We start from the raw sequence: 25,885 nt of genomic DNA, 5'->3' as shown, positions 1-25,885 counted from the left end.
CTTTTTACTACGTGAAACATACTCGGTTACCTCAACTGTTCCTCATAAAGTTTGGTTTCCAGACCTTTTATCGTTTTAGTTCCCTTCTCTGCACATGTTCCAGCTTGTCAATATCCTTTGGGACAACTGCATATTGCAGCCAGTTGGACTTGATGATCCTCAGGGTCTCTTTCACCTCTATGATTCTTCTATTTGTGAAGCTGGTTCTTTTTGCCTAAGTGAAGAACCATACGTTTGTCTCTGTTGAAATTCGTTTTGTTAGGTTGAGCCCAGTTCTCCAATCTTATCAAGGTCATCCTGAAACCCAGTTCTGTCATCAGTGGCAATGCCTACCCCTCCCAGTTTGGTGTCACCTGCAAATTTGATTAGCATCACCTCAGTTTCTTTGTCCTAATTGTTTATAAAGTCATTGAACAACAACGGCCCGGGACAGAACCCCATTGTAACCCATTTGCTACTTTTTTCCAGAATGATGAGGAACCATTAGTGAGCACTTTTTGGGTTCGGTTAGACAGTCAGCTACAAATTTGCCTAACAGTTTCCTCGTCCAGTCCACATTTCACCAGCCTCTCCACAATAATATTTGATTAATCTGTTGCCTTTGTTTCTTTTGTCTTTTTTTTTTTAGGTCCATAATATTTTGGCTGAAATGGTGATGGGCGGAATGGTTTTGGAGACAAATATGAATGAAATTGTCACCCAAATTGATGCTCAAAATAAATTGGAAAAGTCTGAGGTAAGAATGGAAAGAATTGAAGCCAATTGGAGCATGGTCACACAACCTGCATGATTTGAAACTGTCATGTATTGTTTAGTATTGCCTTATACTTAGCTACATGTACTGTTACAAAGAAGCATTTAGTATGTAGCATGTTGAAGCCTTTGTTGATTGCTGAAATAGCTGAACATCCCCTTTTCCTTCTACTGAACTCCCATCTGCCATTGGCATCTGTGAATCGAAACATTTCTGAGCTTCCTTCAGTCAAGGCTTAATTTTGTGTTGATTTTTTTAGAACACCCTATTGAAGGGTGTGTGCAAGTTAAACAGAAATGAAACCTGTTAATAAAATGTGATGCTAGAGATTGCTAACCTCCATCCCTCCAGATGCAACTGAACTGCAGCTTCCATGATCTCTGACCATGAACTGGTGCCAGTTCATCTGGAGGGTCACTGTGGCCAAAGTGGCCAAAGAAGCTCGAGCAAGAAACAGATTAGCATGGCTAATCCTAGATTCCGAAGTGCTATCTAGTTCCACACTCTAGAACTTGGTGAATTTGACATCTAGCGCCACTTCATCTTAGGAACGATTTCGTTTCCTTCCCAACAATGTAAGCCAGTATGTCTGGAGTTACACAACCAGAGTGTTAAACCAATGGGCACCTAGAAATTGATATGGTATTTTGCCTTTCCCACAAATAATGATCTGGGAATATAAAAGGCATAAACTGAAAAAAACAACCCAGGAATTCCTATAGTCAAGCTAAATGACTGCATTTCGGTCTTTTTTAATTATTATTTTTTAAAATCCATCCTGGAGAGCATCGCTTTAATGCTTTCCCCATGCTGTTCCTCCTCACTCCCCCACTACTGGAGGAGGAAAGTTGCTATGAGGGCAAATCCCTTCCTTTCCAGGGCAAATAGCTTCAGTCATGCATTTAATGTCTCATCTAGTTTCAATTCTTAGTCTTTTGTATGTAAACAGGTATGGCACACATTATCCTTGTGTTACCTACAAATGAAACTCATTTTGCAACTAGTTTGCTCATAAAATTGAGAGGTGAGTTTCCTAGCAGTTTGTATTGACCCTTCACATAGCTTTTGCAATCTGGTTGGACATTCTCTGTCCCTTTGCCTATCTTACGTACATTTAACATGAGCAGTAGAGCATTGGCTGAGAAGCACAGAAATTTGGTAGGTCATGAAACAATGCATGGCACCATGCTAGTGCAAGAATATCAGCAAAGATCTAACCAGTGAAAACGAGAATCTGACTTTAAATTATGCAGAACTGAGTTTCTACAGATGGTTCAAGAGAAGTTGCCTAAATAAGTTGTTTATCCTTTTTTGAAGCACAGTTTAAAACAAAAGCCGAGGTTTAAATTATTGATCTGTAACTTGGACTGTCAAATAATTAATTCTCTCGAAGCAGGCCACTTAAGTGAAGTGGACAAGTTTAACCTCAATTTCCCTTGTTTCATCTACTCAGCTTCTATTTTTTGTATAAAACTTGACAGGTAACTAATGGAAACTAATAGTGGCTTTATCTTCACTTAGAACCACTTCTTGTTACAACACCAATTAAAAGAGTGGATTAAAAAAGGCAACGTAATCTCTGGAGAGAATAATTGGTCCTTTTTAAGCTACCTGGTATATTCATTTGAAGATCTATTTGTTAACATATCAACTCCTACTTCAACTAATCCAAAATATTCGCTTTGATCCAAAGTGCCCCTTCTGCTTGCGTGCAGGGTGTGTGTGTGTGTGTTTTTCCTCCCAGCTCCAGCACCCCATGCTATTCCAGAGTGTCCTCTGACCCTTGGGTGCATTTTTAGGAAGTGTGAATTGCAGTGGGAATAGGCGGAAGGGAAAGCCCTGGCGCGTGCTCAGAGCACTGCATGCGGCTCTTTGGATCCAAGTCATGAGTTCACCTATTTGTTTAGCTCAATTGGTGTACAAAGCTCATTTTCCAAAAGTGAACAGAATTAGTTCCGGAAGCTGTAGATTTAATCTTCCTAGCACAGAACTTGGAAGACAATCCAAAGCAGTGTCAAGTTTGTTCAGCTTTTAGAGAGTTTAGCCTCCACTGCACGGCCCATTTCCCCCGGATGGTTTTGTTGCAAGTGAATAAGGCTGTTCCAGAGTAAATGGGTGCGTTATTGCCTTGGAAATCAATGATTTTTAAAAACATGATCATGTTTGTCAGCTGAATTTGTAGGGCAGGATATGGAACAACAGCACCTTCTGCTTCTCTCTTTGCAAGCTATAAACAATTTTAGCTGTTAGTTTCTGATACCCGTTCACAGAAGCAGAAGTCGTGCCATTCACTCCAAAAGTTAGTAAGACTTCATTCAAGGCTTTGGTAAGAGAGTTTAGGATAAGGATTTGTCAGGCACTATCAGTGACATGGAAGGTGTCCTATATAAAAACTGGGATACTTGTGGTGTACTTGCAGTGTTCAGCTGGGTGTAAATTTGGTCGTTTAAGTCACTCCTCATTTTTTCCAAACCACCTGATCTTTTCTAGTTCTTTCCATTCTTCTCTTTACAGACCTTTATCTTTCAGTCTCCCAGACAGGACAGGTAGATCCAGGTATTGCCAATTTTCAGAAAAAAATGTGCTTCTATAAAATAAAGGGAAAGCAAAATGATGTCAAAGGCAATAACTAAATTAGGCCAGACTCAAAAATTATGTGTTGATAAACCCATATTAGTCTTTGTAGCCTACTTTTTGTGCTAGTTTCCCTCATCTTTTATTGCCTGTAGTGTATTTACTAGATTGTCATTGACTTCATATATTTTTATTTTTACTTTCCCCTTTCATTAGTGTTCAACTTTAGAATTTATAATTTTTTATTAATGTAGCTTTATTATTTTATGCTCACATTACAAAGCAATCTGATTGTGCTAGTGCAAACGTAATGCTTCTAATTGCTTACGCAATCAGAAGCAGAAATCAGGGTTGTGTGTTTCCTCTTCTCTGCTCCCATTTGTTCCTTCTGGAGCATGGGTTTTACCATCTGATTTAACCATAACATAACTCTTAGGTCAGCTATTAAGTAAGGCTGTTTAGGCTTTCTTCTGAATGAGAATCTGAAACTAAGGTTCTGGGCTGATTTAAAATTCTGGATAAAGAGGAACCCTGGCTTTCCTCAGTTATAATTAACATCACTGGTGATGTAACACTTAAACATGGAGAATGCCACAAGGACTTCATACTCTTGAAAGGAGGCAGAGTAGCAGCACATCATCTCATAAACCACTTCCAATTGCTTAAAAAAGGTTTGCAAGGACTATTGATCCCCAGTTACAAATGCAGTAATACAAATTGAATATTTTAAGTTTTGCAGAATAAACTTTATTGGTATGGAAGCATGGATAATCCCAAGGGTAGGGTTTGAATTTAGTGGAGCTTCTGCTCACACTTGCAGATGGCGACTTGGATTTTTGCCATCATGTGGCATTGAGAACTATCCTAGAGGGTTGTCTGACCCTTGGGAATGACTTTTAGGGAGCAGCAGCAGGAAGGAGGTGGGTAAGCCACAATCCATGGTCAGAATGTTCTTCTTAAGTAAGTGTGATGCTTCAAGGAAGGAATTTTCCATTTTTAACTTGTGAGGTAATAGTGTTAGAGACGAAGTGCTACCAGATGAAGCTTTCAAGATTAGCTGCTTGTGTATTTTCAAGCTAATGCCAAAAATGAATCTTAGAAGTGTGTGTTTTTAAAAGGTAGCTGAGATTCAGGAAACAGAAATCAACCCCACGCTGTATTGTGGATGGATGCATGAATTAAATAAATAGCCCCACTGCCAGTTGAATTGAGCTGTAATGGTACATATTGCAAACATAGTGCAACTAATTTGTATTATTTTAATTTACATATAAATATTCTATGATTCCTGCATTGCAGGGGGTTGGACTAGATGACCCTTGGGGTCCCTTCCAACTCTGCAATTCAATGAGTCTTACGATTTTGAGAACTAAAAATTTAAAAGAAATTTCAAGCAGTCAAAACTTGTGGAAATTAAAAACCAGTCAGAGTAATAATGTACAAATGATGAGAATCTTCTTTTTAGAACTCAGTGAATTGAAATAACTTCCACAGAAAGGGAAATCTGCACACAATAAGCTTCAGCAGGGAGATATTTCTGGGTAGACTTTATAAGAGAAGAAAAAAAGCTGCAATCATAGTTCTGTATACACTAAATGTCAGGTGGACCCTTGACCCTGTTGGTTACAAGTAAAATCCTATTATCTTACTTGTACCAGAATTATATTTGAAAGGAAACTTCAGATATTTGTTCTAATTGTTTAGGAGATGAAAATTCTCTATAGAACTGGTTCTTAGCTAATTTTAAAATGTTATAAGTAGGTAAATGTGTCATTCAGTTAAACTGTGGGTGGGAGCAATGGCTTAAAGTGGCTATGTTGGACAGTATTCAACCTAAAAGTGACCAAAATCATGGAAGAATTTTATATATTGTAAAGCATAATTTAGATAATAAGTAATCCAGCCAGTTCAGTTTGATTTAATTCCCCCAAACCACAAAAAAAAATTCCACAATTAAGAAAAGGGGTTTTAATTAGTGTGTGTTTTCTTTTTATGTAGTATTGCTCTATTTTACTTTCTGCTTGTATATGTTCTGTTTTTTATTTTTGGGTCTGGCAATTTTTAAAGGAGATGACAAACAAACAAAATTTTAAAAAACCATGCCCATCCATTACTATCGCTGTGATCCAAGTGCTTGAAATTTCCAAGAGTATGTCTAAGTCTTCTATCTGTTTGGCATTTTGATATACTTGCAGACTTCATTTTGTTTTTTCTCTAATTCTGTTCATTTATTTAACCTCATGAGAAGAGAACATGACCATTCTTTTATATTCTGTAGTGCATCCTTCCATCCTATTCATAACCCTGCTGCTTTGAATCATACTTGTTCTGGGAAGAAGGGTTAATGCAGAACACCAGCAGCTGTGATATCCAAGCTTCAAACATGTGGGAGGAGTCATTTCCAAGAAAGGTGCATATAAAAGGACTCCCCTTTTATAATGAGCACAAGCTCTTGGGACGCTAACCTGTCCATATGTCTTCCAAGGAAGTCTTGGAAGGTAGCTGATAGAATCCTCCTATTCTGGGGATAATACAGATTTAAAGTGATCATCGTTACACACTTTTGATGTTAATTAAACGCATGTAATGTGCTACAAAAGATGAAAAAAATGCACAACTTCCATATTACTAAATAGTGTCCTGAAAGTTCTGTATTTTCTGCTGAAAGGGAAATGGCTTTCCTAGTTGTGTGAACTGGGTGAGTGTACTTAATTGTGTCACCTCAGCCTTTTTACTGTGCTCAGTTTATAGCCACAAGCCAGTATTTTAAGTTCTGTGTCTATCCAGTGGCTTTGGACGAAGAACTGAAATGCCAAACTGCTGTGTGCTCATTTAATTTGAGATTATAAAGCAGCTGGGGGAATGTGTTGCCTGGTTAGTTGCAATTTGAGCTGTCTGTAAGTTCATACTGTACTTCTGAAACTCTGTGGAAATGCTTAAACATATATGTGTAGTCGGGGTATACAATCTGTCCTTAGCAAGTAAAAGGAGCACACAGATGAAGGGTGCTGAATCCTTTCTTTGTGCCTCATCTGCCTTCATTGCTCTAGCTCACTCCCTTTCCAGCTCTGATACCAGGAGCGAGCCGGGAATGGCTTTAGGAGGTAAGATGAATAAACAGGTCTCTTCCTAATCTCCCTTCCCTTTGACAGACACCATCCCTTCTGTCTTCTGTGAACTGGATGGGCTCACAAAAAGAAATGCATGTTTGCCACCATCTTCTGTAATTCGTTCCCAATATTTGATGTGTTTTAGGTAAAGCACCCAAGTATTTATAAACATTATTCCAAAACTGTTCACATTGTCTCAGAAGTACTGTGTGACCTGTATCCCATGCTTAAGTGATGTATGTTGAATCCAGCATTCTAGTTTAAATTGGCAGATGTCAATTCACCAAATTAAATATAAGGTCCTGGTCCTCTTCTCTTATAGTGGTGTATGGGTAAATATGTTGTCTTGTCTGTTCTGGCATCTGCCCAGCATTTATGGATGGGAATAACCCAAAATGTACATATTTTCCCCACTAAGGTCTGCTTATGGAAATCATATAAAACAAAGTTGGTGTCTTTAATAGATGGTAGCCAGTCGTGGTATACATGAATACTGACATTCCCAAATGACTTCATTATTTTGGGTGTAGAAGAGTGTTTTTATGAGGTTAATAACAACAGTTTCAGGTTGGTTAAAAGAGGTTTTTTTTCTTTTTCTGTTCAAAGTAAAGTAGGGTGAAAGGATACTGGAATGTTTGACAGGAATAAAAAAGCTGCCATGTTAACCAACATAAAGCTAGAAATGTGTGTTTCCTGTTGTATGCTGTTTTGAAGTGGGGTGCCAGGGTCTTTCACATTAAATCAGTTCAACTAACTGGCTGGATATGAAGGAGTTCCCAGGGCAAGGGAGGAGTTCACACACTAGTCAAGTGTTTGTAATGGACATTGGCAGGCTTGGCAGAGCACAGAAATGGTGCTACCTTGCAAATGATATCATGCCATCAAGTGCTGCACCGAAACATCCAGTGAGCATCTCTGCTCATTCTAGCTCTACTGTATAACCCAAATTTACAAAAGCTGCTTATGAAGTTATATTCATTTCCTAGGCATCTGATCTTGGAACTTAATCTCCTGTTCCACCTGGCCTTTGAATGCCTGTAATTTTTAACCCATCCCTCTCCCTAATAAATAGGTTGTTTTTTTAAAAAAAACTCATTGAGCTCTGCCTACTCCTGACTTTCAGTTCATAGGCACTTTGTCCCCAAGACTTTGGGAGGCAAAATTGCTCTGTTTGAAGTTTCCTGCATCTTCAGTCTTAGACATCTTCGAGAAGACATCTGAAGGCAGCCCTGTTTAGAGAAGCATTTAATGTTTGATGTTCTATTGTGCTTTTAATTCTGTTGGGAGCCACCCAGATTGGCTGGGGAAACCCAGCCATATGGGCAGGGTATTAATAATAATAATAATAATAATAATAATAATAATAATAATAATTACTTAAGGCCATATCTGCATACTTTTGATTCCATGAAATCCCAAGGCTGAGAACATGTGAGTGGATGCATGTTACAGCAGTTATCTAATTTAGACCATTTATAGGTGGAAAATCATGAGTTTGCCAGGGCTTAATCAGCCATTAGATGAGGCTATCACAAGATTTAGGACTTGTGAGCAAATAAACATTGCCAGAGAGCCTGTTTACAACTACACTTCTTCTGCTTTTGATATAATAAACAAACAAACAAATAAATAAATCTGTATTCTGCTCTTCATTTGAAGATCCCAGTGTGGTTCACAGCAGAAAAATACAAAATGAGAATACAAAATACATAACAAAAAAAAACACCAAAAAAAACACCCCTGGAAGAATTTTGAGGGATTATCAGAAGTTATGCATATTTTCATGTGATTATATTCAGATTCCATGGTTCTGGCCAGTTCACAAGGGTATGTCCTGGTTTTCTAATATGGTACCTGCTTAAGTTAACCTGTCTTAAACATTTCGATTCAATAGGTGAACATGTGTAATAATTCTAGCCTTTCTAACCTCCCGCCCCCAATTCAGTTGAAAGGAACTTTGAAAAATTGCAGGAGCTTTTATGTGAAGTTATCTTCTGCTCTAAGGCTGCAGTTTTGTGCATGCATACTTGGGAGTAAGCGATATTTAACTTGGTAGAATTTAACTTAGCGGTAAATATCTATGGTGTATTATATTTCTTTTTTTGCTAATTTGGTGCCCTAATTGTATTTTCAACAATTAAGTCAGCATTTATTATTATTCTGCCTTTTTTGCAGCTTTGTAATAAAACCACATATAAATCCTGGTTCAAGCTTCCTGATTTTGGAAGCTAAGCCCTTTCTCTTAAAAGTGTGTGAACGTAAAAGTGTGTGTTGGGAAGGAGAAGACCAGAAGTGTCAGTTGTTAAAAAAAGCACTGACTGGATTTTGTTGGGTGACAGTCAGTTAAAGGTAAACTACATTAGGGACGCTGTCTTCCCCTGTATCCATCCCTGTTTAAATTTGGGCAGTGCAATGTGACTTTCATGCATTTTTGCAAGGGATACTAGTAATGACTAAACATTATTGCCAAATTGAGTATTTAGTGGAGTGGGGTATAAGGTTGGATTTGGAGGAAGAATTTAATGGCAGAAGATGAAACAGGTGGAATTTTTTTTTCTTTGCTGCCATTCTGATCCCAAGCATACTCAGAAATAAGACTCATAGAACTCAGTGGGGCTTGTGTTCAAGCATGCTTGGTTGACATATGTCATTTAGGTTGTAACACATTTCAGATATACTTCCTTGTGAAAAAATTGCTGAAGCTTGAAATAGTTTTTGTTTCATTGTATAAATACTCAGGTTACATACGCTTCAGGTTACAGACTCCACTAACCCAAAAATAGTGCTTCAGGTTAAGAACTTAACCTCAGGATGAGAACATAAATTGTGCAGCGGCAGCAGGAGGCCCCGTTAGCTAAAGTGGTGCTTCAGGTTAAGAACGGACCTCCAGGACGAATTAAGTTCTTAACCTGAGGTACCACTGTATTTAGAAATATTGCAGATTAAGAGGATAACGGTTCTGGAGATCATTTAACAAGCTTTTTGAAAGTAGTGAACTTCTGATATGGACACATGCTTGTACTAGACAAAACACAGTAGCCCTATATTTTAGGTAACTCTAATGAAGTCTATGGGAAGCCTGAACCCTTAAACAAAATGCTCACAGCACAGCTAGGCACACTGCAATGCTGCTGAGACCCCAGTAACCCACCATCTTAATATCCCAGAAGCAATTATACATTTAAATTAACATAGGCAAAGTTTCTTTCATGGCCCCCACAGTGCCTAGCAAAAACTCTTGACTAAGGGTGCTTGTGCAGTAAGCAGCTTCTCCATGTCTAAAGGAAGAATGCAGTAGACTAGTATATGAAGCAAAATATTAAGCCAACCTTCCAGGCAAGAAGTATGCTGGCTTGCCTGTATTTCGTCACAGAACAGCTTGGTGTGAGCCTGGAAAGTTTTCTGCCAGAAGGAATTGTTCTCTACCCTGGATTAACTTCAAGGGAGTGTGGAACCTTAAAATCAAGAACGTAGTTAGGCAAATTTATGTGAGTATTAATGTTCATTTGTGAATCAAAGCAAGAGTTAAGCCTAGCCTTGTAAAGCAGGACTGCAAGACATAAACAGCTTGGTTAATTAAATTCATTCATCTGTGCTGGCAAACATTTTGTACATTTAAAGAACAATGTACCACAATAGTGATTTGAATATTTAAGTCTTAACAGTTTTCTTTGAAGTAACTGGCAGTCCTCCATAACCCTGGCTTGCTCTTGAATTTACTAGTTTGAAATACCAAGATGCAGTTGGGGGAGCAATGCAGATATAATGGCAAAGCTTCCAAAATCTGCATCCCTTAAACAGGGTGGGTAATGTGTATATAAGACGTTTCTAGAAATGGAGAGGATTTCTTGCATATTTTGCAAGAAGGCGGGCACAGGTAGTAGTAACCTCTGAATCATACAGACAACTTTTGCACACATGGGAGCAGCAGCCTTTATGTTAACAGTCTATCCTGAACATAGTTGCTTAGTTTTAATCCTTAATTTATTTGTTTAAAGATCGGTTGTAACTGCTTGTCTTCTGTGTGGATAATAATTCTGAACACAGGGATTTTTCCTTCATAGATAAATTATGTTGAACTCAGAAGTCTTGGCTCAGAAGCATTTTACTCTAAACCTTACAAATGGAAAGGGAAGACCCAATAAGTCAGGGATGGGAGGGACCAGTCATGTTTATATTTAGCATCTGAGTTGCCAAAATCAATTATTTAGTGTAAGCCTATATTCTTTTGAAGGACCAACAGCCATGTAGCAGGCAGGCTCTTGATTTTTAAGTGTTTTGGATTTCGTTCTTGGAACGTCCCCATAGCCTTTGAAGTGAGGTGGAATGGAAAAAAGATATAGAGGTCATTCATTATTCAGCACTACTAAATGAATGATTAGATATAAAATCAGTGTAAAGATTCTTCATATTTTTTGCATATGATTTTAGTTTTCAGCCTTTGATTAAATGCTAAAGCCATAAGAGAAATAAACATATTAGAGGTAATACAAATCAATAAAAAATGGCTGATTATCAAGATTGGTCACCAACTGAAGGGGTCAGAACACTGGTGCAGGTTGCGTGCTGCAATGCCTGGAAACAGTAAAAATCAAAGACAGCATGAGCTTTAACTTTTATTAACCTCAATCTTGTTGTTTTACAGACTCTACATTAATTTTTTCCATCAAGTCGCCATTGCACGTGTTAACCATGTTTTAGAGTTTGTGTGAACTGCTTTTTTTCCTCGTTAAATACTTCAGAGTAGTCCATTTCATTCCAATCCAAAATACCATCTGGTTTTTCTAATCTCGAGTCTTGGTGTCTGTGTATAATTATTTATGGTAATAAAGTCATCCTTGTGGTATGCGACTGAGTTGTAACGTGCGCCATCTTAGTGATATCTTTTTCTTCTGTATGCAGGCTGGTTTAGCAGGAGCCCCAGCCCGGGCTGTGTCAGCTGTAAAGAATATGAATCTTCCAGAGATCCCAAGAAATATAAATATTGGTGACATCAGTATAAAAGTGCCAAACCTTCCCTCTTTTAAATAAATTGTGCACTCCAGGTAAAAATGAAGAACAAATAGAAGTTGATCGCAAATGTTTACCAAACCAATGTTTTGCTGTTTAAATAAAAGGTCATGTTACCCTGTAGAAATCCTTTATAAAATTATGTGAAGTTGATTGTGCTTTGCTTAGTGAATTTAAAGAGAGTGGGTGGTTTGTGATTTCCAAATAAAATTCCTGTGCCCATCTAAAGCAAGCATATAATGTTCTGGAAAAATAATTCAAACTGTTTATTTACTTTGTATGGCATTTTTTTTGTATAGACTAAGTTCTGTAATTAGTACAGCAGTCTTGTATACATTCCTTCAAGTTATTTAAGATCCTGATTTAAATGTTGCATGAAAGCAATTCAGCTGTATCTTCTCTTGCTTTTTAAATAAAGTCATAACTATGTGGACTGCAATCATTTGTTTGTTACCTTTGTGGATAGCAATAAATGACTGTTCCATACTGTATTAACCTGAAAGTCTAGTGTATATGTCACTTGAGTTGAACTCTGACCACAGATATGCTAGTTTTCAGTCAGAAATCCTGACTTAAATTCAGTGTAGAAGTTCTATGGCAGAATCTGGGTTCCTACAGTAATAACAGCACATAATATCAAACTGCATTAAAATTGGATCATATTTTTGCAATTGTGAAGTGTAAGGAAGAATTCAGTGTAGTGCTAAATTAAAGTTCCTTAGCAGTATACTAGTTGCAGTAGCGAAATGTCTTACACGAGAGGAGGCACAGGAAGCCAGCATGGTTCTTGTGGCTGGCTGCGTAACAGATTGCTGTAGCCCCAATACTTCCTGTTGCACAAGCTTTCACTAGCACAGCTGCTGCACTGTACAATCATTATTCTTGCCTTTACACTAGTGCAGCATCCCTTACACTGGCAGCCAGAGAACTTTTAAGTAACAGAGAACAGTAAAGGAAAACACCCTGGAGCCTGACATTTAATAGGACTCTGGAACCTCCTTTTCATAATTTTTTACTTAAAATGAAATAACTATAGATGCATTAAGGATTGGGATTTTAAAAAAACTAAGTGGCTTTTGTATCTGGTTAGCCAAACCGAAAAGTGACAAACATACTTATTTGGAAAGAAGCTTAAGATTCTTAAAATTCAGAGTTCTCTGAGCCTGTTTCAAATAAAGCTTCTTGGCTGGATTTTTATTGCACGCAAGGACCTAATGAAAGCTCTTGCTTTTTTCTTTCCACACCCATGTAATCAAACATATTCTCCCTAGAACCAGAAGCTCACTTAGATAATTGGTATTGAGCAATAGGTTGCATGAGAGATTTTGAGGATTTGAGTACGTAAGGCATTGTTTTCAGATAGATTTTCCACAACAAATACTGGAACAATTTAATGCAGGAGCACCTGTATTTTGGGGTATTCAGCTGAAATATTGCAGGCATATCAGCATAACCATCTGCATTGGGAGCAAGGTGATTAGTTTTGAAGTATGAAAATTATTGTTGAGCACACGTCTGAATAGAACTGGAAGGAAAACAGTTACACTTGTATATCTGGAAACTAATTGGGTCTGGAAGGCTTTATAATATGTTTGTAAAGCTGGTGGTTGTTTTTTAATTCACGAATGAAAGGGACCTAATTTCAAGTGAACATGTTCCAAAAGACACTGTCTTTTTTCAGTTATTTTAAAACTTTCTGTTGGAAAAAAATGGTTTCTCAATTGTCCCAGTTTTCTCACATGATATAACTCATCAAGAACATTGTTTGAGCTCCCTGGTGTTACGGAATACACAGGCAGCTGTGTTCTCTTTTATATATATGGCTAGAGCTGGATCCTTGCTAGATTCTGCTAGATTACTACTCCCATCACTTCTGACAACTGACCCTGATGGCTAGGGCTATAGGAGTTAAGTCTACAAACACATTGAAGGCACAGTGGTGACTAGAAATGTCACTATGGAAGGGTTAGGGGAAGGTAAACTTGGAGAATTCTTGAACGTGTGTATTTTGGGATGAAAAATAAAAGCACCCTTCCTATCGCTAGGCTGCATGTGGGTAATACTTAAAATGGCTAAGCACTTAGGAAGGCAGTGAGCTTGGGTTTTGGGAACCTGGGACAGATAAGGCTGGCCCAAAGCTGGGTACTGAAGACAACCAGTGCCAGCTTCAGAGATCCAGGAGGATATCAAAGTTTATTAAGAGGCCCAGAAGAGTTAGTGAGGGAACGTATCTGCTCTCTGTTGACTTCTGCCTTGTCCAAAGAGGTTCTACCACCAAGCCCAAAAAACATTGACAGTCAGAAATAAAACACTTGTAAAAGCTTTAAGCATATGTTGGGTGCTGTCCTCAGTTTCATAAATGTAGTCCTAGGGTCTAAATGTAGATAAAGACCAGTTAAAGTTTATTGACAAGTTGAGTCTGAAAGAATAGGAACCCTGCAAACATGGTTTTGGGTTTAAATGTAGGAACCCGGCTTTGTAGCTGGCACAACATATTTTTTTTATTTTTACATAGAATATTTTTAAGTCTTGTTCATAAAGGTAAAGGCAAAGGGACCCCTGACCATTAGGTCCAGTCGTGGCCAACTCTGGGTTTGCGGTGCTCATCTCTCTTTATTGGCCAAGGGAACTGGTGAACCAGAGCAGCTCAAGGAAACGCCGTTTACCATCCCGCCGGAGCGGTACCTATTTATCTACTTGCACTTTGATGTGCTTTCGTACTGCTAGGTTGGCAGGAGCAGGGACCGAACAACAGGAGCTTACCCCGCCGTGGGGATTCGAACCGCCAACCTTCTGATCAGCAAGTCCTAGGCTCTGTGGTTTAACCCACAGCGCCACCCACGTCCCTTCAAAGTCTTGTTCATACTTTTGTTGTTTAGTCATTTAGTCGTGTCCGACTCTTCGTGACCCCATGGACCAGAGCACGCCAGGCACTCCTGTCTTCTGTTCATACTTAATGTTAATTAAAAATACTTTGAAGGCATGGGGTGCTTTCTGACTTCATTACACTAGCATTCTTCATTCTTTCGCAAAACAATAAAAGCAGGGCGTACAGGGGCAAGCCACAGGAATTGGGGAAGAGGAGCTATGAAGGCTTGAATGAAAGAAGTGGCTGATCAGAAGGTCAGTGGTTTGAATCCCTGCGACCGGGTGAGCTCCCGTTGTTTGGTCCCAGCTCCTGCCCACCAAGCAGTTCGAAAGCACATCGAAGTGCAAGTAGTAGATAAATAGGTACCACAAATGTGGGAAGGTAAATGGCGTTTCTGCGCGCTGCTCTGGTTTGCCAGAAGTGGCTTAGTCATGCTGTCCACATGACCTGGGAGCTGTTTGCGGACAAACGCCGGCTCCCTCAGCCTATAGAGCAAGATGAGCGCCGTAACCCCAGAGTCGTCCGCAACTGGACCTAACTGCCAGGGGTACCTTTACCTTTACTTTTACACAGTTCTCACCCCCCCCACTTCAGTCCTTCCTTGTTTTTCTCTACAGCAGTAGAGAGAGCTGCCCATAGAAAACAGAAAAATCCAGGATATACCTATAGCTGTGATTGAACTATAGGAAGGTGAATGAGATAGGACTGTACTCTCCCAGACCCTTTCTTGCAAAGGTCATTATCATGGCAACCAAGGCAGTTTCTGTTCCAAAACTGGGCCTGAAACCAGATAAACTTGATGTTCTATGGAGCAGTTTGCGTACAACCCCTACAAATGTGTTCCGACATCTCATATTGGGTGGCTTCTCTATTCTGTTTTCTAGGCTGTTACCAGAACATTTCACTGACCACTTCTTATTCAGTGTATTAATTGCTTCCTGCCTCGTCCCTAACCATTTCTGTTAAGATTTTCATAAACTCTATAATCACTAAGTGGGTGGCCATAATCTCAAGCCTAGCTAGAAAAACAGATACACAATATCGTCAATCTTTGTTTGGTTTCCCTTTACTATATACACCACGGTTAAGATTGCTCTTCTTGTTTTCAAAGCTCCTTAAGGGCTTCTTTCACATCTTTGCTTCCCCATCTCTTGGGGAAAAATGGAATGCAGAATTACTTAATCATTCCTCAGGCTAAATTCAGATTTATGCTATCCTGTCCATGGGATTTTCTGTTCCCTTCCCCAATAACTGCATCAAGTTTTTTAAAAGTTCAAATTCTTTGCAAGCTAAGAAGATGGGCTAAGTTGAACTATTGAACTAGAACCAACTATATGAACTGGGGTGTAGGGGATTCTTGGAGGCTATGTGAACCTTAAATTTAATTGGTATTCTAGCTTATCCATGATTATATGAAAATTCTATGTAATTCTAACATGGCATACATTTAAATGTTTCAGCATGTCTTTTTAAGAAACAGCTTTACTCTCTTAATGTACAGAGAGGTGATGACATATAATCCAATGAAGATGCAAAATGTACCTGTGGAAGCCAACTTTATGCTGTGCCTGTATAAATAGGATTTCCTCTGAGTTGCTGCTCCACAACAGACCTGTTTTTCATGCCAGTGCTAAGCTCCAATGTGTCTGGAAAAAAATAGAGAAAATCTCTAGCGTCAGGTCCTGGCTTCTCGGGATGCACTAAAACATTTGCACAATGTGCACAAAGAAACTTGTAACAATTGCTTTTATTCTGGTTTTTTTTAAAAAAATAGGGTTAGAAAAGGTAAAAAAAGATGAATAATATACTTCAAAGTAGTTCAGTGTGTTTTCATTTCCATGTCTTTGCATTCAAAAAGGGAGCCAAACACGCATACAGCTCTTGGATTTCCTATGAGTCATAGGTTAATGACTGCAATACAGAAAACTGAAAGGTTGCTTCTACATTATTTGCAAATGCTCACATTCTTATCCTAATCCTGTGGGTTTCGGACATTTTTTTTTGAAACATCGTATGTGCTTGGTTATGGAAAACACAGTCTAACCTGCTATTTGCAAATGATCGAACAATCTGTTTGCATTAGATTAGAGGTTAAGTTTGATTATCTTGATTACCTATGTGCTTCAAGAACTTCTTGTTGGCTGCAAAATTCTGTTACATGGCAGATGTCTTCAGACACCTGAAGGTTCTCATAAAGATAAGAATGTGCTAGCAGATTCCAAAAGAGGTTAAGCTAGAATCCGATGGATATAACCAACAGGACTTATTTAGACTGGGTTGTATCCAACCAAGATCTTCTGAGAGTAGAATTTACTCAGTAGATCCAACGACTAGACCAGCTAATACTGCCTATGAATTTCAGTGGGCTAATATTGTCCATTAATTTCAGGTTTTTTTCCATCTGCATTAAAGGCTGCCTTACAGGTAAGTACATGAAGGGTTTTAAGTGTTGCAGGAAACGCTGCAATTTTGGAGTTGGTGTATTTTGAAATTGTTTTATGCAGTGCTGTAGCAAAGTTCTCCTAAATATAATATAAGCAAGACGATCCACAATGGCTCAGTTCACCGCCTTGACTATCCCTTAAAAATAGAAATAATGCATTTCTGAATATTCATCTGCAAATAATCATAGCTGGAACAGCACACTTCCAGCTGGAAAAATAAGCCTGGCAAGATCACAAGCATCCGCCTATTTCTTTTTATCATGTGCTTTTAATTCAAACCAAAGAAAGAAGGACTGTTGATTCATTAGTTAAGATTTAACTCTGCTCATCCTGAACTACATAGCTCATGCAGAATTTACTCAGCAGTTACTGTACTGAATCTAGAAAATTGTTTCCCTTACTGCTCTCCGCCTGCCCACCAATGGTTTATAAAAATAAAAAAATGGAAATAGAGGTAACAGAGGGATTTGCACCATCAACATCAATACTTTTAACAAATCTGGTGGCAGCAGATCCGAGAAGTGAGATGATATGGGGCTTCTTGAGAAAAATGATCTAAGAACAGCAGGGAAGGATGAGACGGGTGTGCAGAAAAGAAGCTGAAATGCAAACCAGCAGCTTTCTCTCAGGTCTAAGCAGATGGGCATCATCTGCACTGTAAATTGTCAAAATGCAATTTATGCCATCAATCCACATTCGCTGAAGCCATCTTACCTGATGGTAAACATTGAATGCAGACTGAACATGCAGAAATAATTGTTTTACCCCAGCTACAACAATGTCACATCAGGTTTACTCATTGTTATCTAAGAACTTTCCTTCCCCATAGGTCCTTGTGGACAGAGTCCTTCACATGATTCATAAGTAATTCATCTTCATTCTAAGACGGAGACTCCCTGTGAGTAGCCATCAGAGTTGCAAAGGTGAGGGGGAAAGTTATTTCAACAGAAAAACAATCAGAACAAGCCAAATCTGCCTTAATATTTTCCGTAAATAATTACCGGTACCCCTGCCAGCCTCACTTCCAGGAACATAAATGAGCTACAGAATTCTGGTTTCTGATTTTTGTGATACATTTCACTTTTTGCCACTCCTGCAGAAACTGTGAATAAGAAATATATTTCTAGTCTTTTGGCACGATGAAATAAAATGCTCAACCGGTAAACAAGACAATTATTTGTGAGAAATAGATGGTGTGAATATTTGTGGCTGCTTCCAGTCCTACTCAGTAACCACTCTTCTGTAAGGCAGAAGTGGAATTGCAACTGACTTTAAGCTCGCACAACATCAAAACACAATTGGAAGCTGGTTTAAACAAATCAGGATCTTTGTGAAGATGTATATGTGACAGGAAGAGGAGGGAACAGGTAAAGGAGAAGAGAGCAGGCTCAATTCCTCATTTAATGGTTGATGAAGCTGGAAACTGAATTAACCCTAGAAGAGCTGATATGTGCCATATTTTCATTATCCTTGTGTATTCTCTGAATACTAATAACCATCAGATTTGATCTAAAAGGGTGTTGTTGTTTTTTAGACTTCTAGCCACTTTACAATAAATATGTATTTTGTTGCACTTCCAAAGTCTTATAGTCAGACAAAGGCAGGCTTAAGGCTGTGCAACAGTATCAGTAGCTGAGCCTGGTTTTAGCATCTATGCTGTATTTTTATGTTTAACAACTTTGATGAATTGGGGAAAGCATTTGAGATAAATAGCACAAACTAAGTGTAAAGTCATGCCAATAATAGCCGCAAAACAAAAGTCTTGGCACTTCTAAGTCGTGGCTTTGCATGTCATAACTTTAAATGACTGCTCTGAGGCTTATAAGCTGTTCCTATTAATACAGAACTAGTTTCAAAGTTGAGAGATGATTCCCATAAAATATGTTTTAGTAAAAACAAATGCAATTGTGCTTGAGCTCTCTGCTGCATAACTCAGGGGTGGGGAATCTCTAGCCCCTGGTACAACCTTGGCCTGCCAGGGAGTACTATTTGGAGCGTGGGGTCACTCCTCCAAAGCCACACCCACCTGTCAATCAGCTGGTATCATTGGGTGGTGCCAGGTGATGGGCAGCGGTGCTGATTCATCAGCGCATTCCCTGCAGAGGATGTGTTGGTGAAGCAAGCCCCTGCAGAGAGCAGGACTGAATTCTCCACTCAAAACAGAACTCCCTGCCACTGTGTGGGTCAGCATTTACAGATGTTCAGGATCACCTGCCTGCCTATCAGTTACATCATAATGATGTCAGATGGTTGGTAGGCAGATGGCCACCTGTAAAAGCCCATGGATGGTGGGAGATAAAAGATCTGGACCACCTTGGTATAATGAATGCATTCTTTACTAAATGCATACTAGAACTCCTGTAGTGTTACAGATTCTAGAGATTATCTGGCTTGTGCAAGTACTGTACAGCTGTGGCAGTCTTGAAAAAAGGAACTGACAAGAACACAATTACTTTTTCTGTTATGATTTGTTGTTGTGTGTAATATTAACAACCACAAACTGAACAGCTAAATGTACTTGGGCAGCTAAGGTAAGATGGAAATAATAATTTCCTACTATTTCCCCCCAGTGTGTGATAGCACAGGTACATTTTTTAACCAGGTATCTGAACTTCTATGTGTAGATCAGGCATAGGCAAACTCAGCCCTCCAGATGTTTTGGGACTACAACTCCCATGATCCCTAGCTAACAGGACCAGTGCTCAGGGATGATGGGAATTATACTCCCAAAACATCTGGAGGGCCGAGTTTGCCTACGCCTGGTGCAGATACTATAAATTCTACTTCGATTAGAAGGTAAAACATGGCCTGCTTTCATATTGTGCTTCCAGACTGTGGAATTCAAGTACATACCAGCAAATTTTGGCTGCATAATCAAAGCTGATTTGGTCTTGTGCAACAAGCCCACTTACCCAAAAGACCAGATTCTTACAAGAAGGAAAGTGATGTAAAAAAAATGTACTGGAAGGTGCAGATTTACACTTGCTTGACTCATCTAACTTCCCTGCAAACAAATCAGAATTAATGCTTGATAAGCAGGTTGTCCAGAAGCAATCATTCTGTCTGTTCTAAGATAGTCCTGCAATTGTGCATCCTGTAATTCAGGTGGCCACTACTTTTGAAGATGACACAGTATGGACTGCTGGATTGGATCTGTATTTATTTGATCCCATTCCAAAATCTCAAAAAAACTGTCCATTCAAATGGGCCACAGATCCATAGAGGAAAATGGAGGTGTTTGTGAGACAATGTTCAATTGTTTGCCAAACGTTAAAATGCAGAAAGGGCACCCCACTCTTTACATCACATCAAGAATTAAACATCTTCAAGTGAAACAAATGGAGCCTCTACAAAATGATTAAGCAACAGTCGGTGCTATCCAGCTTGCCGTCCGTTTCAAGCCTCAAGATGACGAAGGCTGGATGTTCTGCCAGGAATGGGCCCTGGAACAAAGACTATAGATTTCTGGCCAGTTCTGTTCACAGTTGATATGCAACCACATGTTGTGGTGAGATACAAACTATTTGTCTGGATCATGATTCTATAAGCCTGTTGCCTCCAGGAAACTTTTCTGAATTGACATGTAAAAAATAAATAAATGCAATGCTTTTAAACTTGTTCATAAATTATCTGGAGTTAGAAGTGAGCAGTGAGATGGTCAAGTTTGCTGATGACAACAAATTAGTCAGGTGATTGGGAGGGGATCCAAAAGGATCCCTCCAAACTGGGTGAATGGGGATTAAAATAGCATCTGTAGTTCAATGTAAGGAAGCGATAAACATCAGGGCAAAACTTCCCAACTCCATAATTACTAATAGGGTCAAAACTGGTGGTGAATGAGATCCTGGGGTAATAGGGGAGAGCTTGAGGCAACAGCTGTAAAATAGCTAAATTATGGATTATGGGATAATTAGAAATGAATAAAAAACAAAACTGGTAATATCATAGTACCCTCATACAAATCTATAGTATGACCACATCTGGAGCACTGTACATAATAGTATTGCTGCGTTTCAGAATACCGCACAGCTGGAAAGCTGGAAAAGGGCAGCAAAACTTATAATGTGAGTGTGAGCAACTTCCCTTTGGAAAAAGGATGCACTGTTTGGGGCTGATGCTTTTGTAGCCAAAATGGCACTGCCGACAAACAAGAGGAACGAATTAGCAGCGCTCTGAGGTTTCCCAAAGTACAAAAAAGAACATGATCTTCTAAAGGAATTTCCAAAACATTTTAACGAGGACTGAGCATACTCTGTGTTTGTGAAATGCAGACTGACTGTTGGGGAGAAGAAATGCAAAACCAAGTGGGAGGAGGAATAAAATTGAGTATTTAAGAAGACATAGCTGACTCATCCACAATACGGCAGCTAGACTGGTGACTGGGAATGGCTGCCGAGACCACATAACACTGGTTCTGAAAGACCTTCATTGGCTCCCAGTACGTTTCCGAGCACAATTCAAAGTGTTGGTCCTGACCTTTAAAGCCCTAAATGGCCTCGTTCCTGTATACCTGAAGGAGCATCTCCACTCACATCGTTCTGCCCAGACACTGAAGTCCAGCTCCAAGGGCCTTCTGGCGGTTCCCTCACTGCGAGAAGTGAGGTTACAGGGAACCGGGCAAAGGGCCTTCTCGGTAGTGGCACCCACCCTGTGGAACACCCTCCCACAAGATGCCAAGGAAATAAACCACTATCTGACTTTTAGAAGACATCTGAAGGCAGCCCTGTTTAGGGAAGTTTTTAATGTTTGATGTTTTATTGTATTTTTAATATTTTGTTGGAAGCTGTCCAGAGTGGCTGGGGAAACCTAGCCAGATGGGCGGGGTATAAATAATAAATTGTTGTTGGAACACTGAACAGGAGTATTCCACACTGTCCAATTTTGTTGCACTTGTCCCACTTGCTGCTTCATATTGCTGTAACTAGAGGCTGCGCCTTGCTCACTCATTCTGCCAACTCCCAACATTTAACTCCTTAGAACTTGCCTTCCTCATCCCATTCAACTTCTAAGCTTGCTTTTCAGCTCCCCAACTTCATATGCGAAGCTACTTCTCTCTTCTGTTCTGCAGGCCTGCTTTGCACCTTCAGATCTTTCTCTCTGCTTTTATGCAACTACTCCTGCATCTTCCTCCTCCCACACATTGCAGCTGCTAGACACCCTTTTCACCTTCTGGCCAGTTATGAAGCCACCACCCCTCCTATTCTCCAGATTCCATCATGCCCCTGCTTTTATTTTCAACCCCATTCCTATGCCTCCTACTCTCTCCTTTTTTGTAACCTCATTTGCACACCATTTTCACCTTCACCTCTTTTTCTCTGCTCCTCCTCTTTCTCAGCTCCCCTTTGCACACAGACCCACCCCCCATTTCCATGCCAATTTGCAGCGCTCTTTGCATAAACACACACAGCATGGTGATATATGTTACCGTATTTTTAAGATGAACATTGTTATGAGTTTGCAAGTGCCGGACATATCTGATCCCTGACTGAGCCTGGAGATGGGAGGAATTTGAAGGCTCATTTGGCTGACATGTAGCGTTCAGTTGGGTTTCTAAGGGAGCTTTCAACCCCAACCTCTGGGCACTCTCATCATGGGCTCTGTAGTTCATAACATCTGGATGGCACTATGTTGGCTATCCCTATTTTACATAGCTACCTGTGGTCAAGCCATTATTTTTACTCAGACACACAGCAGTATGGTTTATGGCCATCCTTGCACAGTAGTCCTCTTGTAATGTCTTTTTTTTTTTTACTCAACAGGATTTCAGAACCGTGCTTAGGGTGACGGAGGAATGGAAAAGTTGTTTGAGGTTCAAGAAGGGCAGCAAATAAACATAATGCATGCTCAGGAGTTTATTTGTATATGCATCTTTTTATCATAACCAATATGGTGATGACTGTGATGTAAGGCGATATGCAGCAACTGGTGTCCTTTCTACAAGAAGCAGATGGAGGCTGTCTGAGAGAACTAAACCAGGATATGATAATGTAAACTAGTATTTAACGAAATGAATGCTAAGGTTTTCTTGAGTTCTGCATTTCTGTATGCATTTAAATTGTTTTCCAGATGTCTTCAAAACAGCAGGGTTGAGCAGACAGGCGGTGAACAAGCAGTGGTCAGGGTCTCAGCAGTGGATTTAGCTCAGTGCTCCCATAAATACAGGTTATTTGTATCATCTCAGCACCACATTGTACACATTTTTATGAACTCTTGTTTATGTAAACTGTCCCTCTGTTTTCTCGTATTAACATTTACTAGCTTTATACTTAGGAGAATGAGACATAAACATTTGCATTCTTGGGGTTGGGGGGGGAATCAGCTCCAAAAGCGTAAATGATTTTGCATTGCTAGGATAATCTAAAATCCCTTGTCTGACTAAAGGTCCCTCCACACCCCCAAGCACTGCAATATTTCTGGATTTTACACTGTGTGCTTTATGTCTCTGCTTGTAAGGAGAGTGCTTCTTTATAGATTTTGATATCCAAAAGTTCTTTACATGGATACACAATACTGTTATCACAGGTGCATTACCGAAACATGTTTTGCATCACATGTATGGCACAGGTGCACATGTCACAAACTGGGACTGGCGATTTAGCTCCTTCGCTTCTGTATGTATATTCAGTGGTCTTAAGCGCTGCATGGACCACCTACCTTCAAGGTTGCATCCAGTAGCAATGCACACATGGGTGGCTACAGATCTTATTTTTCCAAGTGTGCTTTTGTGCGCATTCATCCACACATGAGCACTTTCGACTCTTATCTCCATGTTTTCCATCCACACTCATGGGCAGTCCTTAATGGAATGTATTTCACTGTGGGTTGTTGTTGTTGTTGCCTCCCCTCAGTTTGTACTTCCCCACCATCTCCTGAGTTCAGGAAGTCAGATGTCCATTGTGGGCATGTGCACAGGTATTTGTTTATCTGCATGCATGCCCAATTGTTTTTCATAGAATCGTGGAATTGTAGAGTTGGAAGGGACCCCAAGTGTCATCTAGTCCAACGCTCTTCAATGCAGGAATCTCAACTACCGTAAATTATACATGACAGATGGCCATCCAATCTCTGCTTAAAACCAAGGCAGGAGAGTGCACCATCTTTCGGGTCAAACAGCTCTTCTTCTTGATGTTAAGTGAGAATATCCTTTCTTGTAACTTGAACCCATTGGTTCGGGTCCTAGCCCGAAAAACAAGCTTGCACCACCCTCTGTGTGACAGCCCTTGACATATCTGAAGACGGACAGGGTTGCCATATTCTGAAGAGAAACAAAGAGGACACAGTTGCCAACTTCTACTTTTAACTATGGATTGCTATGATGACTCTACCCATGAAAAAGTGCCCTGGAAAAAGAGGGCACATGGCAATCTTCTCAATTTTTTCTGATACACCAGACTTATACAAAACAGTAGTGGCATAGCGTGGGTTGTCAGCACCTGGGACAAGGCAAGTAATTTGCGCCCCCTAACCCATGGATTTGCACCCCCTAACCCGTGGATTTGCGCCCCCTAACCCTAACCCCCAGATGTTGCACCCAGTGCGGCCGGCCCCCCCTGCACCCCCATGCTACGCCACTGCAAAACAGCAGGTTAAAAAACCCAAAGCCTTGTGTTGCTTGGCCCAGTCAGCTGCCCACTGATGAGCACCTTGTCAATGGGAATAGAGTTAGATAGATGGCATCCAGCAAAAATGTTATAAGTAAACAAACAAACAAACAACCTCACCTACACCATGCACTTCAGTACCATCAGTTGGGTAACATACAATTTTATATTGTTGTATTTCCCTTCACCACGTTATCCATGGATCGGGAACATGCAACTTAAACGGGGAAACTGCAGACTGCCATTTATTTGGATGAGTACAAGGTCGTGCTGATGAAGCCGAAAAGGGTGCACACCTGGGATGCATCAAACCCATTTTACACAGCCCAGGACAGGAGTCCCCAACATGTGTTGTGTGGGAATTAGGGAGAAAAAAACGAGCTGTGTTCCTACCTTAAAGGGGCCTGAACATCTAAAGTAAGGGCTGAGGGAGTGTCCTACTCCCCTCTCAACCTTCCCTGCCCGATTTCCAAGCTGCATCAGAGGAGGAATGTGCAAAAAGCCCCTCCTGCTGGAGCTTCCAGGATGGGAATTCCAAGTCCTCCTCGCCCTTCCAGGGAACCAGGGAGGGCTTTCGCCTCCAGGCAGCTGCTGGGAGATGCTGTTCAGATGAGGAGCTCCCAGGAAGGGTGGAAGAAGAGGCGGGGTTGAAGGAAGGATGGATTTTGGGCGCCCAGGCGGGGTGTGCCGCGTTCAGACCACCTCAGCCAACAGCTTGCTTGGCTCCCGCCCTGCAGGCCTGGCGCTCCCGTCTCCGCCGACGACCCCCTGAGGCCACGAAGAAGAGGCCCTGACCCTTCCCCGGCTCAGAAGAGGGGGCCTTATCCTGTGCTGAATTTCTTCCTCAGTCGCTCAGGCTCCCCCCCGCCCCGCTTTCAACCGGCCACCATGACCGTCAAGTTGCGCTCGGGCTTCTACGTGGGCCAAAAGTCCGCCGCGCTGCTGGCGCTGCTCTTGGGCGCGCTGCTCTTGGCGCTGCTGGTGCTGGCTATCCTGTACGGGCGCTGCGCGCAGGATTTGGAAGGGAGAGGCGCTGAGGCGGCGGCGCCCACAGACGAGGCTCCCGCCAGCGCCGACCCCTCCGCGCGGCCGCCCGGCGCCTGGGACGCCTGGCGCCTGCCGGGGGACTTGGAGCCGGTGCACTACTCGTTGCTGCTGTGGCCGCACCTGGCGCCCGGCCTGCCCGAGCCGCGCACGCACTCGGGGCAGGTGAACATCACCGTGCGCTGCCTCCGCGACACGGACGCGGTGCTGCTGCACAGCGTGGGGCTCGTCTACCAGCGCGCCGCCGTCTGGGGGCCCCTGACGGGACCCGCCGCCGCCAACGGCAGCAGCAGCAGCAGCGTCGCCGTGGCCGAGCTGTGGGAAGCGCCGCGGAACGAGTACGCGGTGCTGGAGTTGCGCGCGAACCTGAGCGCGGGCGCCCTCTACGAGCTGCAGCTCGCCTTCCGGGGCAAGATCCAGCCCGAGCCGGAGTTCCACGGGCTCTTCGCGGACACCTATAAGGACGAAGGAGAGAGCAG

At 41.1% G+C, this 25,885-nt stretch overlaps 2 protein-coding genes and 1 long non-coding RNA gene across 7 annotated transcripts in view; 2 read left to right on the top strand and 1 right to left on the bottom strand.

Annotated features, from left to right (window-relative positions):
- The window catches only part of AP3S1 (adaptor related protein complex 3 subunit sigma 1), a 26,339-nt gene extending 14,452 nt beyond the window's left edge, over positions 1-11,887 (top strand). For 2 of the 3 annotated variants that reach the window (XM_083702474.1, XM_083702473.1), the window contains exons 5-6: positions 629-736; positions 11,341-11,887. In XM_083702474.1, coding sequence (XP_083558600.1) covers positions 629-736; positions 11,341-11,469 — 237 coding nt within the window. In that variant the 3' untranslated portion in view covers positions 11,470-11,887. Of the gene's footprint in view, positions 1-628; positions 737-3,268; positions 3,311-11,340 lie in introns of all 3 variants that reach the window. The other variant, XM_083702475.1, reaches the window with a different exon arrangement.
- LOC310826994 lies at positions 3,334-24,892 on the bottom strand. 2 transcript variants are annotated; one of them, XR_014556109.1, is made up of 3 exons: positions 24,756-24,892; positions 15,860-15,963; positions 3,334-11,013 (listed from the first exon to the last, which is right to left on the bottom strand). It is a non-coding gene; the product is annotated as an uncharacterized lncRNA (long non-coding RNA). The 2 variants fall into 2 exon arrangements; XR_014556110.1 differs by lacking the exon at positions 24,756-24,892 and adding an exon at positions 24,483-24,676.
- Positions 24,852-25,885, top strand: part of LVRN (laeverin) — a 37,957-nt gene continuing 36,923 nt past the window's right edge. The window contains exons 1-2 of one of the 2 annotated variants that reach the window (XM_083702264.1): positions 24,899-25,261; positions 25,694-25,885. In XM_083702264.1, the coding sequence (XP_083558390.1) occupies positions 25,251-25,261; positions 25,694-25,885 (203 nt within the window). In that variant the 5' untranslated portion in view covers positions 24,899-25,250. The other variant, XM_083702263.1, reaches the window with a different exon arrangement.

Source organism: Podarcis gaigeae, assembly GCF_964106915.1.
Source record: "Podarcis gaigeae genome assembly, chromosome: 11".
Taxonomy (NCBI): Eukaryota; Metazoa; Chordata; class Lepidosauria; order Squamata; family Lacertidae; genus Podarcis; species Podarcis gaigeae.
Note: the sequence above shows the minus strand (reverse complement) of the source record. Positions and strands in the feature narration are given on the sequence as shown.